The sequence below is a fragment of the Caretta caretta genome, chromosome 1, assembly GCF_965140235.1.
Source record: "Caretta caretta isolate rCarCar2 chromosome 1, rCarCar1.hap1, whole genome shotgun sequence".
NCBI classification, from domain to species: domain Eukaryota; kingdom Metazoa; phylum Chordata; order Testudines; family Cheloniidae; genus Caretta; species Caretta caretta.
The window spans coordinates 307,437,891-307,454,357 of record NC_134206.1 but is presented as its reverse complement, the minus strand read 5'-3'; the positions used below and the strand labels follow the sequence as shown (position 1 = coordinate 307,454,357).

General features: G+C 40.4%; 1 protein-coding gene across 4 annotated transcripts in view; it reads right to left on the bottom strand.

Moving 5' to 3' along the window:
• ST7 (suppression of tumorigenicity 7) overlaps window positions 1-16,467 on the bottom strand; it is a 234,648-nt gene that overhangs the window by 40,219 nt on the left and 177,962 nt on the right. For all 4 annotated transcript variants that reach the window (XM_048836149.2, XM_048836152.2, XM_075124440.1 and 1 more), the window contains exons 10-11: window positions 6,282-6,354; window positions 4,589-4,691 (exon numbers count right to left, since the gene is read on the bottom strand). In XM_048836149.2, coding sequence (XP_048692106.1) covers window positions 4,589-4,691; window positions 6,282-6,354 — 176 coding nt within the window. The remainder of the gene's footprint in view (window positions 1-4,588; window positions 4,692-6,281; window positions 6,355-16,467) is intronic.

The window sequence follows — 16,467 nt, the reverse complement described above, 5'->3', positions numbered from 1 at the left end:
ACTGTGATCATCTAGTCTGACTTCCTGTGTAACATAGGCCACAGAATTCCCCCAAATATTTCCTGTTTGAACTAGAAAAGATCTCTTAGAAAAACATCCAATCTTGATTTACCACAACCCTTGGTAAATTGGAGACTTCACCACAACCCTTGCTAAATTGTTCCAAAAGTTAATTCCTCTCTGTTAAAAATGTTCACCTTATTTCCTGTCTGGATTTGTCTAGCATCAACTTCCAGCCACTGGAGCATCTTATACCTTTGTCTGCTGAAGAACCCATTATCAATATTTGTTTCCCATATTGGTACTTAAATGCTGTAATCAAGTCACCCCTTAGCATTCTCGTTGTTAAACTAAGTACATTGAGCTCTTTCACTCGATCACAATTTTTCCAATCCTTTAATCTTTCTTGTGGCTCTTCTCTGAACCCTTCTCCAATGTATCAACACACTTTTAAATTGTGGACACCAGAGCTGGACACAGTATTCCAATATAGGTTTCACCAGTTCCAAATGCAGAGGTAAAATATCATCTCTACTCCTACTCGAAATTCCCTTGTTTATGCCTCCAAGGATTGCATTAGTCATTTTTGCCACAGTATTGCACTTGGAAGCTCATATTCAGCAGATTACTTTCCAAAGAATTCAGACAATTACTCAGTTTTTAGTGTCATCAGTACAACTTATTTTTTTCTTATTCTAAAGAGGGAGACACTCATTACTGAAATCCTGCAGAAGCTCTGAGGCCAATTGCAACACATATTAGCAATGTGGCATTGTTAGCTTTCCTGTGTTGCAAACTGCTAAATGTTGTTATCTAAATTTCATTAAGAAGATATTTGATGCTATTTCAGTCAGAATTAAGGCTGAATATGATGGTGTATATTCATATTATTTGCGTAACATTATTACCGCTAACATATTATTGCTGCATGATTCATGAAATCATAGAAATACAGGCGGTGAAAGAGGACTCGAGAGATCATTGAGTCCAGCCCCCTGCACTGAGGTAGAACTAAGTAACCTAGACCATCCCAGACAGATGTTTGGCCAATGTGTTCTTAAAAACCTCCACTGATGGGGGTTCCACAACCATCGTTGGAAGCCTATTCCAGAGCTCAACTATCCTTACAGTTACAAAGTTTTTCCTAATATCAAACCTAAATCTCCCTTGCTAGTCTTTTAGCTAATGCAGGACAGTGTGTGTGCATGAAATTCCAGTGATATTGTATGTTAAGCCATATTACAGTTTTAATATTATAATGGGTGTTTTGATGCACCTGTTAATCCCTTTTATTACATCGCAAACCTGACCATTGATACATGTTCCGTTTTCTATTCCTTTTCCTAACTTGATCACTAAATTAAATCGCCACTCTTTAAGTGTGGCCATGGAGTATTCAACATAGCTTGGATATTCATGTGCACAAAGGTGACCTGAAGCCACCTTTGTGATCCCCCGATTCTAAATTAGAATAGCAACATGAATTAGGGCCACCAGGGACTGTCAGGCAATAAGGGAGCTTCAGCCTTTTCGCGTTTTCCTTGGCCAAGGCCCTTGCACCAGCAGTCAGGAATGGGATGCGAAAGGTGCTGCTACCCAGGTTCTAAAGCCATCCAAGGATTTGTCTACATGGTGGGGAATTCTCCCATACCCAGATCCATAAGTCTCAGCAGTGCAAAACTGTCCCACCATTTTGGAGTTTAAGTTTCCATTCCAAGTATATTCTGAAAAATATAGCAATACATTATCCTGCTTGGACCTTTACAGTATGCTATAAAATGACTGGCTTCTTTCAGCTGAGGCAAGAAAAGAAGAAATTTAAGATTATGCTCTCTGGGGCAGGGACTGTCTTTTTGTTCTGTGTTTGTGAGGCACCTCGCACAGTAGGTCCATGACTAGGGCTTCTGGGCACTATGGTAATACAAATAAATAATAATAATCACAACCATTGGGAATATTAAAGATCCTACAGCATTTTTCATAAGATTGAGGGTGTTAATTATGGTGTCTCGATCAGATTCCAACTTGATTTATGTTCTGTTTACTTAAAGTAACCATCCTGCTCTTTCAAATGAACATAATATTGTTCATTTTTCTCTCCTAATCTGCCATGAAGTGTTATTGTGAGCTGTCAAAACAACTGCTGCATTGTACCCCAGAGATGGCTGCATTTCAGTGGCAGGTTAAGTGATTCCTGTCTAGAGTTTCTATATGGGTTTGCATTTGTAAAATGCCTTGGGATTGCAAATGTAAGCTATTATCATCTTCTCCTTTTACTGCCACTAGAGATGGAATGACTGACCAGTAAAACATGCTTCCTGTTTGCTACAATGGAGGCAGGAATTGCTAGAAAGAATCATACTGGTTAGTGGCTAGTCAGTGGGAGAAGGCAAGAAGTACATCGATCTTACGGGGAAAGTGTTTAATCTCTGCACAGTACTGGGAAAAGACCTTCCTGCTGTGAGAAGGGCAGTGTGTGCACATGGGGGTTATCTCCTACTCCTCATGGATAAGGGCATAGAAGAAGGGCTGAGGATTTGGTGCTCAACTGTATCCATCAGCCAATGTTCACACAGCCTCCTGGTTCACACAGAATCTGCCACTGCTAACAGTGGTCCTGCATAGTGCTGAGGATCAGGTGAAAAAATAAGAAGCAACATTAGCTATTAGTGCTCAGAAGCCAGGGGTCTTACTGCTGTGATGTATAGTTAGAGAGGGAATGAGGGAATTATAAAAAAAAAATCCTTTTCACCTTTAACATACCCACCTGCTGAAGTGAAGAAACAGATTGACAGAGCCAGAAGAGTACCCAGATGTCACCTACTACAGGACAGGCCCAATAAAGAAAGTAACAGAACGCCACTAGCCATCACCTTCAGCCCCCAACTAAAACCTCTCCAGCGCATCATCAAGGATCTACAATCTATCCTGAAGGACGATCCCTCACTCTCACAGATCTTGGGAGACAGGCCAGTCCTTGCTTACAGACAGCCCCCCAGCCTGAAGCAAATACTCACGAGCAACCACACACCACACAACAAAAACACTAACCCAGGAACCTATCCTTGCCCATTGCCAACTCTGTCCACATACAGATGCTGGCCAGGTTACGCAAGACCCGACTTATGCAAATTTGTACTTACAGAAAAAGTTCCATAAGCCAGAAATAGGATTTTCGAGTTGCGGAATTTTTTGCGTAATGTACAGGTATATGTTTCCGACTTATGCAAAATTCAAGTTACGCAAGGCTTTCCGGAACAGAACGATTGCGTAAGTCAGGGGGCGTCTGTATCTATTCAAGGGACACCATCGAAGGGCCTAATCACATCAGCCAACCATCAGGGGCTTGTTCACCTCCACATCTACCAATGTGATATATGCCATCATGTGCCCGCAATGCCCCTCTGCCATGTACATTGGCCAAACCAGACAGTCTCTACGTAAAAGAATAAATGGACACAAATCTGACATCAGGAATCATAACATTCAAAAACCAGTCAAAGAACACTTCAACCTCCCTGGACACTCAATTACAGACCTAAAGGTTGCAATTCTTCAATAAAAAAAAACTTCAAAAACAGACTCCAACGAGAAACTGCAGAACTGGAATTAATTTGCAAACTGGACACCATTAAATTAGACTTGAATAAAGACTGAGAGTGGATGAGTCATTACACCAACTAAAAACTATTTCCTCATGCTAATTTTTCCCTACTGTTATTCACACCTTCTTGTCAACTGTTTGAAATGTGCCATCCTGATTATCACTACAAACATTTTTTTTCTCCTGCTGATAATAGCCCACCTTAATTAGTTAGTCTAGAAAAAAAACCATTTTTTCATGTTCTCTGTATATATATATATATATATATACATACACACATATATCTTCCTACTGTATTTTCCACCGCATGCATCCGATGAAGTAGGTTTTAGCCCACGAAAGCTTATGCCCAAATAAATTTGTTAGTCTCTAAGGTGCCACAAGTACTCCTCAACATTGTCCTTTCTGTGATTTTTCATTTATGAATGAGCAAGCCCTGAATGGTTTGGAGTTTTAATGGTGGAGCATTGCATGAAGAGTTACAAATACAATTTATATGAAGCATAACAGAAAATGTGAACGTAAGTCCCTTTGCAGCATGCTGAAAATATATGCTATGTGTGATCCATTAAATATAGATAACCATTTTTTAACGTGAAGATCTTTTCTATTATTGTCATTGTATACGATTCTTTAAGGAATAATCTATCTACATGGATACTTCTAATGTGTTTATCAACGTGGCATCAGGGTGCCTATTGTCAATGTCCAGTATTTTGTTGATATTCAGACTGACAGACTTTTATCAGTTAATACTTAAAGTTTCAAGACCTAATATTGGGTGACATGTCTGATCCTATGGTATCTAATGAGAAATTTCAAATGCTCCCCACATGCGTATAGCAGGGTGTAAACATTAGCCCCTTCACCCTCCCCCGTCTGCTCCCCTTCCAACAACCACCACTTGCTACTCTACCTCTTTAAAACCAAAGGATATGTCTCCTGTTTTGTTAAAATTTATGACAGTGATTTCTCCATACTCACTTTTGGCACATGTGGATTAAATTCTACTGCTCTGTGAATAGCTTCTACTGCATTCATCTCTGCTGTACTCAGCCCTCGCCTTGAGGCAGCCTCTGGAGAAAATCTGCAAAAGCAAAGAAACAAATACATTAGGTCAGAAATGCTAGCAAGTAAAAGCCAGAAAGAAATTTAGACCAAGGGCCCGTATAACCAGGCTGAGACAATTTCCTATGCTCTCCAAACTTCCATAGTAAATGGAAACTCTGAATGACCTATTACATCAAGGCCAATGAAAATCCCTGCAGAAGTGGAAAGCATGTTTGCATCTAATCATGGCAGGAAGTAAGTTCAAACAGTCAATTCTTTCTACGCTGCTAAACTAAATTTTCTATAATACCTTACTGGGGGGGCGTTTATCAAGGCAGAAGTTTCCGAAAAATAGAAAATAATGTTAAATAATTGTTAGCGTGTTTCTATTAAAAACATATTTGGGGAGATTTTAGGGAGGTTCCCAACCCAATGCCCCTGGGTCAGGTTGGGATTAAAGCATGGTACAGCAGCAGTAGCGGGTAGTCTACTTTCAGTTGTACCAGCAAGGGTTGGATGCCCAAACTGTGGGCGAATCATCTGCCCCAGTGAATGAAAAACCAGACCATGCAATCTCTTTCTCACCTCACACCCCACGGCTAACTCCAGAGCTGTACTTGGCAGGCAGACACCACAGGGAAAGCTGTGACAACCTTAGCCCTGCCCTCCCAAGCTGGAGTCGCTGTGTAGGGAGGAAAGATGTTGCAGTAGGTACTGGCGATCTACAGGATAAAAAGAATGAAAGAAAATTACTTAGATCTTGAAGTGCACATTCACTTAAAAGCAAACTGTCTGACGTCAGGAAAGAAAGCGGCTTTCCACTCTGCTTGCTTTCCAACTTTAGGGCCACATTCCCCCCAAGATACGTATACACAACTCTTCCAGCCTGGGATTTGTGTGCACGCATCCAAGAGCGGAATCTGGCTCTTAGGGCTTGATCCTGCAAGGTGCTGAGCGTTCCTGCGAAGGGCTGAACATTCTCAACTCCAGCTGACTTCAGGAGGAGTCGATGACACTCAGCACCACATAGGAGTGCTCAGAACCTTGGAGGGCTGTGTCCTAAGAGAAAAACGTATCAGGAATAAGCAAACATTTGTGTCTTTAAAAACACGTATACCATCTATTTCCATTGACCTGTCAGGAACCCTTACATAGTAAGTGCTAAATCTACCTGCCTAAAATCAAGTAGATGAACACTGCTACGACAGTACTTGTCGAAGAAAATTGCTCTTTATACAGTCATGTTATTTTACCTTTCTTGGTTCTGTTAGATACAAGGTGAAGATGGCCAACCACACAGCACCTCCAAGCTGCATTTTCATTATAATACTATCCAGGAAGCCATTGCTCAGCCAGATAGTATAAATAAAAATTAAAATAAAGTAATTTAATTGAAGCCATTTTTTTTCTTTTTTAACCGTTGGTGAGGTACAACATTGATAATTAGTGAAAATTCCTTTTTATAAAAACCATATTCTAAATTTTCCACAGGCCAAAATTTTTCCTGCTAGGACATCAGATTTTCAGGGTGTGGGACCTCACCAGGTCACTGAAGAGAAATCTGCAGTTAAACGTTAGTGAGTTTACAGTAAGGAATTTTGCTGGTCAGAAGTTCTCATGGACTTACTTGTCAGAGACAGCTCTGGCTTTGAGCAGTGCAGCTGTGTAGCATATCGTTGCTGATTTTGGTAAGCTTATATCTGTTGAAAAGAAAGTACAAAATAAATAAATATTGGAACCCTTGAATGTTTGCAGAAAGAGAAAATAAATGTTGGAATAATTCTTCAGGACAGCATAATATCTAAATTAATGAATAATGGGATATCAAAAACACCCGAGTGATTTAGGAGCACTAAGTTGTGCTCCTATGTCACTCAGGTGCTTTTGAAAATGCCACCCAAATAAGAATTATCATATTTTTAAACCCTGAATTAATGATAATCTGATTGTGCCATGTAGTCATTAAATGATCTAATTAGCAAACAAATTCAGAGTGATCTTTTTCTGATACTACATGGATTGAATTAAAGAATTCATTACGTTCGTATACAAACACATATGCAACCTAGAAAAGGTAAATTCTTTCAGTACATTAGGAAACACATCAATATCCAGAAACAGCTGGTGGGTGTCTATCTACTGTGTCTTATTCCCTTCCTTTCTTTTAGTAATCATGACTATGAGAGTCAAGCCAACGTTTACTAATTTACTGCATTTAAATATTAACAGCAATGTAATATGTTTTGCCACTTGTGGAAACACAGGGCCATAATAACTGGTATGTTCTGCTCCAGTGACACAAGTCACCTATAAACTCAGCTTACGCACTTAGTTCAGTCAGGTTTCTGGCTACTTTTCATCACCAGAGTGGCACAAAGCATATGGAGGGTATATATGAATATGGCCCTATAGTTTCCGCTGTAATAAAAGCAGAAAATAATTCTACACTACGTTACCTAGCTCTCATAGACAGATATTATAAACCATCTTTTAAACTGTTTAGCATTTAGGCTAAATTTAAGAAAACAGCTGAGTGAGAAAGAAATTAAGGGCCTACTCCTGTAAACAGTTGTTGTATCACTGAATATAATACCTACTATCATGAATAGAGCTCATTAAAGCAATGAGACTATTCACTGTATGAAGCACTATTCCCTGTAATAGCATTACAATTATAGCTTATTTAAAATTTGTATACCACATATACTCCACTATAATAAATATACTTTATATAATTACAGTGGGACTATGGTTCTAAGCAAGAGTCGGGGAAGCTCTGGAGCACAGTTCTAAAAAACCTGTAACTCTTACTCATTCTATTCTTGATATACTGAATAATGAAGACACTGGGAAGTAGCACTAAGGACCAAGTTATGTGAGGTGCTGAGAGATGCTTGAGGTGTGCTGAATGCCCTCAACTTCTACTGAGGTCAACTGGAGTTAAGGGCACTTAGAGCCTCACAGGAAAAGCTTAGCACGTTGCAAGATAGGGCTCCTAAGAGAAGAAGGTGAGTGAGGATCGATAAATCATGCCTTACTGGAAACGACTCTTTACTTTACTTATTCATGATCAGTTTGCAACCCAAGGGAACATTATGCTGTTAGAGCAGGATTTCGTGACTTAGGTACTTTTGAAAGTCCCAACTATTAATTCTTTACATTTGTCACTAAACTATGTAATTATAGTGACTAGTAATTAAAATCCACAATATGCAAGGCAGTGTTGGAATGAGAGATATGGACATTACTATGCCATAACGGAAGCTAGCTGCAGATCCATCCATCCATCATTGCAGTAGATGAATATGTGTTGTTCCAATGATTGTATTTATGCCAGGTTGTTCTTGACATTAGGAGTTAAGAACTTTGCATGTTTTCAAGTAAACAGAATAGATCTTTTTTGGATCACACCAGTTTCAGACTTTCAGCAACATAAAGTTACTCATCAAATCACAAAAGGAACGAAAAGCAGAGTGTCCTTCTGGGAGCAGAGTTAAAAATGGAAAATTATTGTTTCAGAGTTCTGATCTATTTACAGCTTTTTATGAGTTTTGAAGTAGCAGATATAATTTTTTTTTCTTCTATGGACATGGTTTCTCTGAGCTCTTATGGCCATCAATCTGGCACCACAACATTGGGAATATCTGCTGATGCTAAACTCAGATGCATCCATCAGTTACAGCCTAATCCTGTACCACTGAAGACAGTGGGAGCTTGGCTGTTGACTTCAATGGGTGCAGAATCAGGGCCTAACAAGTATCTGATACCAGTAAACCAGGACACGAGGACTCTACTAGCTTGAAATCCCTAGAAATATATTTTCGTAGGCAGCATGCTCCTTCCCCTAAAGCAGGGGGGCTAAACTCTTCCACTTCTTCCTGGTTTGGTGAAGCAGCAAACCCCAGAACTCCTTGGTTGGTGCAGTGAGATCTCCCCTGTCTTTTTCCATCAACTTTAACCATTTTAATGAGACTGAAAAACAGGAAAAAGGGAGAGGCTCTCGGGGGGGGAATGTGAAACTTCAGCAAAAAGCATTTTGAATGCAAGAAAAAGTTGCCTTCTAATCTACCGAAGACTTAAAGCACTCGGATGCGCCAAGCAGCAGAAGAGGCCAGAACCTCAGTGTGCAAAGGGAGATTTTCATACATTCCGTCCAACTAATGCGTAACCTGTTGTGCTAGAAACCGTTAAATCACACAATCCAAAAAACCTCCAAAAGACAGGGTGCCAAGACCATTTCCTCAGGTTAGATCATCCATTACTGCCCAGTGGTCAGCAGAAGCCATGGGATCCGAATTATGATGTGTGGTGACACTGTAGGTTAATGACCAAGCAGCAAAGATCTGAATGGCTATGGTATCTTTGATGGGTGGCCCATTCTCTGACAGAAATGCTTTTCAGGAATGGAAAATGAAGCAATACAGAGAAATGTACACGTGTGTTGTTCTGCAGATTTCTCTGTGTAGGCTCATGCCTTTTTGTTGTTGTTTTATTTTGCCTGCTCTGAAGCAGGCCACATTATACAAGTTTGAATATTGCCCAATGGAGGCTTTAGTTCCTACTTGGGATCCTCACACTGAGATAGAAGCAGAGTAGAATTATGGCTGGTTACAAATTAAATTTAGCTTGTACTTTGGGAACCAAGTCTAAACTAGTCCTAAGAGATAACTCATCTGTCAGGAACCAAAGTTAGAGGTCTTCATAAATTAGTGTCTCCAGCTTGTAAAGCCATCTGGCAAAGCATCTCTACAGACATTGTTTCCCATCCTCTTGTGACAGCAAATGGAGCTCCCTCAGTGTGCTGAAATATGCAACTGCTATCCAAGTGTCAAAACCTTGAGGATATTTTTCCCTAATAAGCTCTGACATTTGTATCCAAAGAAGGATTTCATTCCTTACTGCTCTTGTCTCTAGAAGGTACACTTTATGATTATTTTCCTTGGACTAACCTTCTGGGGCATATAGTACCTCAGGTAAAGAGAGAAAGTGAATTCTTAATGGTGGCTTGCTTCATGTTTCTTTTGATATTTAACAAGTTGGAAAGGAGCTGTGAACATAGCATTGTGTCCAGATGATGATGATGAATCGTATTATGGTAGCATGCACAATGTGCCAGGCGCTGTCATGTGATCTGTTGTTCCCACCAAAATAGCAGTTACACTTGGAAATGGTAAATATGGAGAGGAAAACATGGAATCATCTCTGTCCAGGTCATCAAGAGCCCCTAAATGTTGACACTGGGCAATTGAAAGATCAGTGTCTTGCATGAGCAGTCACTTTAGGTGAATTTTGTGTTTATTAACAATTAAGAAGTTATTCTACTTATGACCAAAAAAAACCCATGTTAGGTAAGTGCTTTACTGAACAGGGGCTATGTGCTTAACTCATGTGAGCAGTCCTATTGAAGTTAAAGGGACCTAAGTATGTGCTTAAGTGCACTGCTGCTAGAGGGCCATAATTCTGGGTTGCACAAACAAAGAGATTATGTCAGTCAAGGGAGATGCTAGTCCCTTTCTATATGGCACTGGAAAGATTACATCTAGAGTACTGGATTCATTTATGTACACCCCAATATGAAACCGAAGATATGCCTGAACCCCCAGTTAGTGTTTCTCTCTTAAGCAACAGGCTGTCTTTTTTATTTCAAAGGTCCTTTGAAAGGTACTGCCTGAAGATCTTCTAAGGTTCTGAACAGGACTTCTGAACTTCACCCATCTATTTTTTGCATTTCACCTACACAGGATTGGAAGTAGACTCCCTACAGTGGATTCCTAGTATTGTCCATGTGAGCACCAATCAACTAAATTCTGTCTACAACCATTGTTTTGAGTAAGGATTTACCCCTTAGTCACTTTTTAGACATCACACAATAGTCACCAACTCCAGAGATTATATATATAAATATTAATGGAAATCAATGCAGATAATTCCCATGTTCTTCACAGGTGATAAAAGGGCTAGAGGGATTGATTTATGAGGAAAGACTAAATGAACAACAATAAATATGTGTAGCCTGACTCAGTGATCATAGAATATCAGGGTTGAAGGGACCTCGGGTTGTCATCAACCCCCTGGCTCAAAGCAGGACCAATCCCCAATTTTTGCCCTGATCCCTAAATTGCCCCCTCAAGGATTGAACTGCCAACCCTGGGTTTAGCAGGCCAATGCTCAAACCACTGAGCTATCCCTCCCCCCACAATGACAAAGGGGAGAAGTAATCATCATGGAAGGAGAAGAATTGTTGAAGCTGTTCCAAGGGGTTAAAAGCTAGAACAATGGGATGAAATTAACCATAGGGAAATGTAGGTTGAATATCAGGAGGAAAACATCTTGACAGAGAAGCAATTAGACTGCAATACAATCTCCCACGAGAAGTGGTAAGTGGTCATCACTTGAGTCATTTTAAGCTATACTGGACAAAGTACTAGAAAATATACTGTAGGGAACAATCCTGCACTGGCAGGGGGATGAACAAGATGATCTAACAGGGTATTTTCACTGTACATGCAGCATGCTGTAGTCCTGTTTTTCTGTTTAATACTCAGGCAGTGCAGGCTCTCCTGCCACACTCGTGCGAGTAGCGTACAGTTGAATAAAACTCTAAGGGACAGCTCCTGGCCCTATGATAAGGTACAGTATGAATTTCAGCACAAAAGGAGAATTTTTTTAGTATAACAATGAGAGAATGAAAACAGAGAACAGTTACAGTTGAGCTACAGCATTTGCATTGTTTGGATTTGCTCAGTTTGAACAAACTTTTCTGAGGTTCACTGGCTGATTATAAACATTTCCTATAAAGCTCATGTTTCAGTTTCAGAAACTGATAAATACTTTGATCAAGCAATTCAACTCCTTTGATTTGCAGAGTATGATTTAACAGTTTCTTGAGGAAATGAACCACTCCTCCCTAGATGAGGATAATGAAGAAGCTCTGCACAGCTAGTTTGTCCATTTCCCTGTGATTTTGTCCTGCATCTTCTTTGCAGAAAGAGGACACACAGAAATAGGCCACAGGAATCAAAGGAAAAACTGGACCAGACAGTATGAATGGACAGGCCCGGCTGTTGCAGAGACCTAGTTGAGTGAGAAGCAATATTGAAATGAAGGGAGGAAATCAGTCCGTAAATAAGATTGATAGAGTCCAAGAAGAGAATTTAATGGAGAAAAGATTTGTTCATTCTCCTGATGTTGCTGTTCCCCACTGTGGAGATCTTCTCTGACATGCATCACTGGCAGAAGGGTGCAGCAGGCTTGGGTTCGACCCTGACAATAAGAATGTTAATAAATAACCACGTTCTCTCATTCAAATAAAACAAAAGGATGCAACATTAGACTGAAGTTTCTTTCTCTGTTGTTCATGTTATGTTTTCAGCCCAGCAGAGAATTAGGGATAATAAAAACTCTTTTGCATTGGGGCAGCCATACTGAGAAAGCAGAGGTATCTAGCCAGGTCAGGTTATCTTCTAACAAGCAGAAAAACTTGATATGATGATTGCTGTTAATGTTGAGAACTGAGAGGAGCTAATAAAATGAAGCTGTGGAAAAGAAATATGGAATAAGAGTGAAACTGTGTCCTTGAGAACAGAGCCAGTGTCATTGGGGGTTTTGTGCTGGGGGCTTTCTGGTAACCTGTTTTACTGATACCAAAAATTATTTCTGTTGGAATGCCTTCAAGTTCAACGTTGGTGGAATTTACTCAGTTCACAGAGCTACAGGAACGGTTCACAGAGCTATACAGGAACAGAAAAAAGCATCCCTAAACAGTTATTATTATTTTAAAGAGTGTTTGGATTCACTAACATGAAAAGCCAAAACCTGCAGTCCTTGCGTTCAGTGACTTCAATGGGAGTTTCACTCAATTAACACAGAGTCAAGACTACAGGGTTAGGCCCAAACAGGAACATGATCAACCATCATGCTCCATGCACATTCATCTATAAAGAAGACTCAAATTCTATATACAATTTATTTTAAAGCCTCGATTTTGATTTCACACCAGTGTAAATTTGGAGCAACTCCATTGAATTAAATAGTTATGCCTGAGGAAAACCGGTACAGGTTAGATCAGAATGAGATCATAAATATTTAGAAGTACAGTATGTTTTTCTATCAGTACGATGGGCTGAATTCTCCTGTCACTAATTCTGATCTTACACCAACATATCTCCATCAACTGCAGTGGCATTACTCTTATATAACCACAGTGTAAGTGAAAGGAGAATGAGACAGTATTTATGAATATGTTCCTCTGGAAACCAGAAGGCTCACATTTCCAGTAATCCTAAACTGGAAAAAAAAATTGTCCCTAGACTCCCCCACAAAAAAGAGAACATTTGCATAACGAAATAAAAGAGTATCTACCCTTTTGAAGTCTAACTTTCAACTGTCTGAAAGATCTCTGTGTTCACACACTGCCCAGGTTACCAGCCAACGGCAACCTGGAAAGAACTGGCAGTCCACTGAGGTTAATAAATCATTTGTTCTCAGCACCATAAAAACAGGACTGTTCCCTTGGAAAACAACCAGTTTAAAAGTAAGGCAAGAGGGGCATAGAGGTTTTATTTACTATGAATCCTAGCTGCTTATTCTTTCAGAAGACTAGTCCCTTCAGCAGCCATAAGTATTTCTGCTGTAAATAACATAGATGTGTGTCAAGCCAGAGCCAAAAATCCTTTCAGGATTCAATAGTGTTTAGGTCATCTGCACTCTATTGACAGACACTGAACTCTGAAACCATAATTATGTAGCTCAGCAACAGTGCATATCTTGCCACTAATGAGGCACATTTTCCATGAATAATGAGTATGGACATCATCTCTGTTGCCAGGTACATAATATAAACAAATTCAACACATGGTCATTGGTAAAGTAGTATGTCTCCTCACAAAGACTGACATTTTAAAGAATGTGATCCAAGTTTTTAGCCAGGGGTGGGTGGGAGACTGCTCTAGGAAATAATTTGTTCATATGTTATCAAAATACAATAAATCAGGTTTGGTCTTAGCTGAATAAAGACAGTGGAATGGGACCAATAGAAACTGCAGATAGGGAAGTATAAATGAGTTCATTGTTTTATGTTCCAATAAATCTTACAACACATAAAGCTGATGAGTTCTAAAATGAGCTGAGACTCCTCTAAAAAGGGTCTTTAGAGACTCATGAATTCTAAGAGTTATGCTGGTTAAACTGTTGTTTGCTGAGTCCTTGTGCGCGTGTGTTAAATATACACATATGCCTTTATATACAGCAAAATGTATAATGTGTGGGTCCACACAGACAGGAGAAAGGGTCTGCATCAAATTTCCCTACAGGCTTTTACCATCCACATATACTTTTCTTTTAAACTTACAACCTAATTTTGGAATGTGCCAAGTGTTTTCTGGAAGATGATGGCACCCTCAAGTCCTACTGGCTTCAGGGAGAGTTGAAGGTAAACACCGCCACTTAAGAAGTGCTCAGCACTGCCCAGGATTGGGCCCTTAGTATGAACGAACAGAGAGGAAGGATGTCTCAGTGGTTAGAGTGCTAGCCTGAGATTTGGAAGATTCTGGTTTAATTCCCTATTCTGCCACAGAGCTGAATATGGTAATGGGAGTAATATGATTTCCCTACCTCAGAGGGGTGTTGTGAGGATAAATTATAGCAGACTGCCAGGTTTAGAACAGCTTTCAGTTTCAAGCTCAACTCTTCTAAGTACTTTAAAATCCACAAGGTTACTCATATACATTAAAGAGTATAAGGTGCTGAGACACCATGGTAATGGGGCAATACGGTATTGTATTTCAGAGTACATTTATGTCTGTGTTTTCCTCTGAACTTATCAAAACAGAACACAGGAGGGTCTATAGTTAAGTGATAGGAATTACTGAAAGGGGAAAGCAAAAGAAAGACCTTTGAGTAAACAGGTTATAATTTTGGTAGATGTTTCTTTTCCACTGCGCTGCTCCCAACCAAATTCTACCCAATAAAAACCTCTCCCAGGGTAATTAGTACTACTAGATGTGCAGTGGTGTGACATTCAAAGAGTGGTGGGACATTCTGAGCACTGCGGCTTACAGTGATTCTACTGCAAGATGGTGATTAAGTATTGAAAACACACATATTATAGTCAGGGCTGGTAGTGCCGCCTATTTATTATGGTTGCCGGACACCTCCCATGATAAGAGCCTATTTTGAGTGGCTTATAACTTTGCCAAAAGTTAAGTGTTTGGGCTGAAATTTTACAAGTTGGGTGTCTGCCTCAGACAGCCTTTGCTTTGAAGAGCTTTATAGCCTCCATGCTATAGAGCAGGGACATTTGGCAGGAGGGGGGCCTTTGTTTAGGCTTGGCAGAATTCCATTTTTATTTTTTTATAATTTGGACAGAGAATATCAATGTTTATTTTTAAGCATTATTTTTTCAATTTGAGTTGATTTAAATTTTCACCATTGTGCAACATTTTGGGTTTTGAGCATTTTTTATTATTTTTATCAATTTACATTTCCACAGTTGTGGGACATTGGGAGGGAGAGGGTCAGACAATAATTATTTAATGACAGCAGACATTGAGATTCAAAGAGCTAAAGCTTCATGACTGTTAACCTGCAAATTGTCAACCTCACATGTCAAAATATGCAGTGTAAATATCCTTAAATCAAACTCTATTCAGTTCTCAAGCAGCATTTTTCTTACTTTGTCCATCTGTCCATTTGGATTGTTATTTTTTGTCACTCTGTGTGTGTACAGTGAAATTGACAATTACTGATAAAAATATAATCCTTCTAAGCCTACCTTTGTGTCACAGGTGTGACTTTTGTGGCTTCTGTGAAAATTCACCAAGGTTATAAACCTTTGAAAACTCATTGTTTGCACATGCTCAGTAGAGTCTTCTTCAATTACAGCAGCTAAACTCTTCAAATGTTCCATCCCCAGTGAGCATATTTGAGCCTCTCACAGCTCCTAGTGCTAACCAGACAGCACAAGCCACATCTCCACAGAGCAACTGAGTATGCTCCATCCCCTCATAGCTCCGACATATGACCAGACTGCAGAATGCCTGAGCATGCTGCATCTCCTCACAGTGGCTACATGAAAACTGGGTGAGTCTGAGCACTGGAACTGGGGAGCAGGGAGCTTGTTCCTCCTATGCTCCCAATGACCCCCCTGCCCAAATAGAATGGCAGAGGAAGCCATCTGATTTGAATGCAGAGGGGACAAAAGCCAGACCAGGGAAGAGGGAAAGGAACAGATTGTGATAAGAAGTCTGGTGAGCCTGAAAATTGTGGAGGCGAGAAAATGGGATTGGCTGGGCAAGGAGAAGGGGATTGGGAGTTTGGAAAGGGTGGAACTTGGAGCCAGAGAGCGGGGGTGAGAAGGGAGGCTGGGACTGGTTGGGAAAGAAGTCTGGGACTGGGAGCTGCAGGTCGGGACTGGGAGCTGGTGAGAGAAATGGTGGGGAACTGGGAGCCAGCTGGCTGGAGGGGGAAACTTTGAGATTGGACAAGGAGATTGAGGGACTATTAAACTAGGGAGACTGAGACTAGGGAAAAGTGTGTGTGGTGAAGCAGATCTGACAATGGTATAGGGTGGAGGGAGAACTGAGAATGGCTGGGCAAAAAGACAGCGACAAAAGGTCTGGGAGGGGAGAGAATGAGATTAGAAGCCAGGGAGGGAGTGATGGGATACTGAGAGCCTGTGCAGGGAGACGAGGACTGGGGGTTAATGGGGATTGGGAAGGGAGAAACATATCAGATGAGGAGCTCGGAGGAGGGGTTGGGACTGACTAGCAAGGAGACTGGGACTGGAATAAGAAATCTGAGGAGTGAAGACAGGC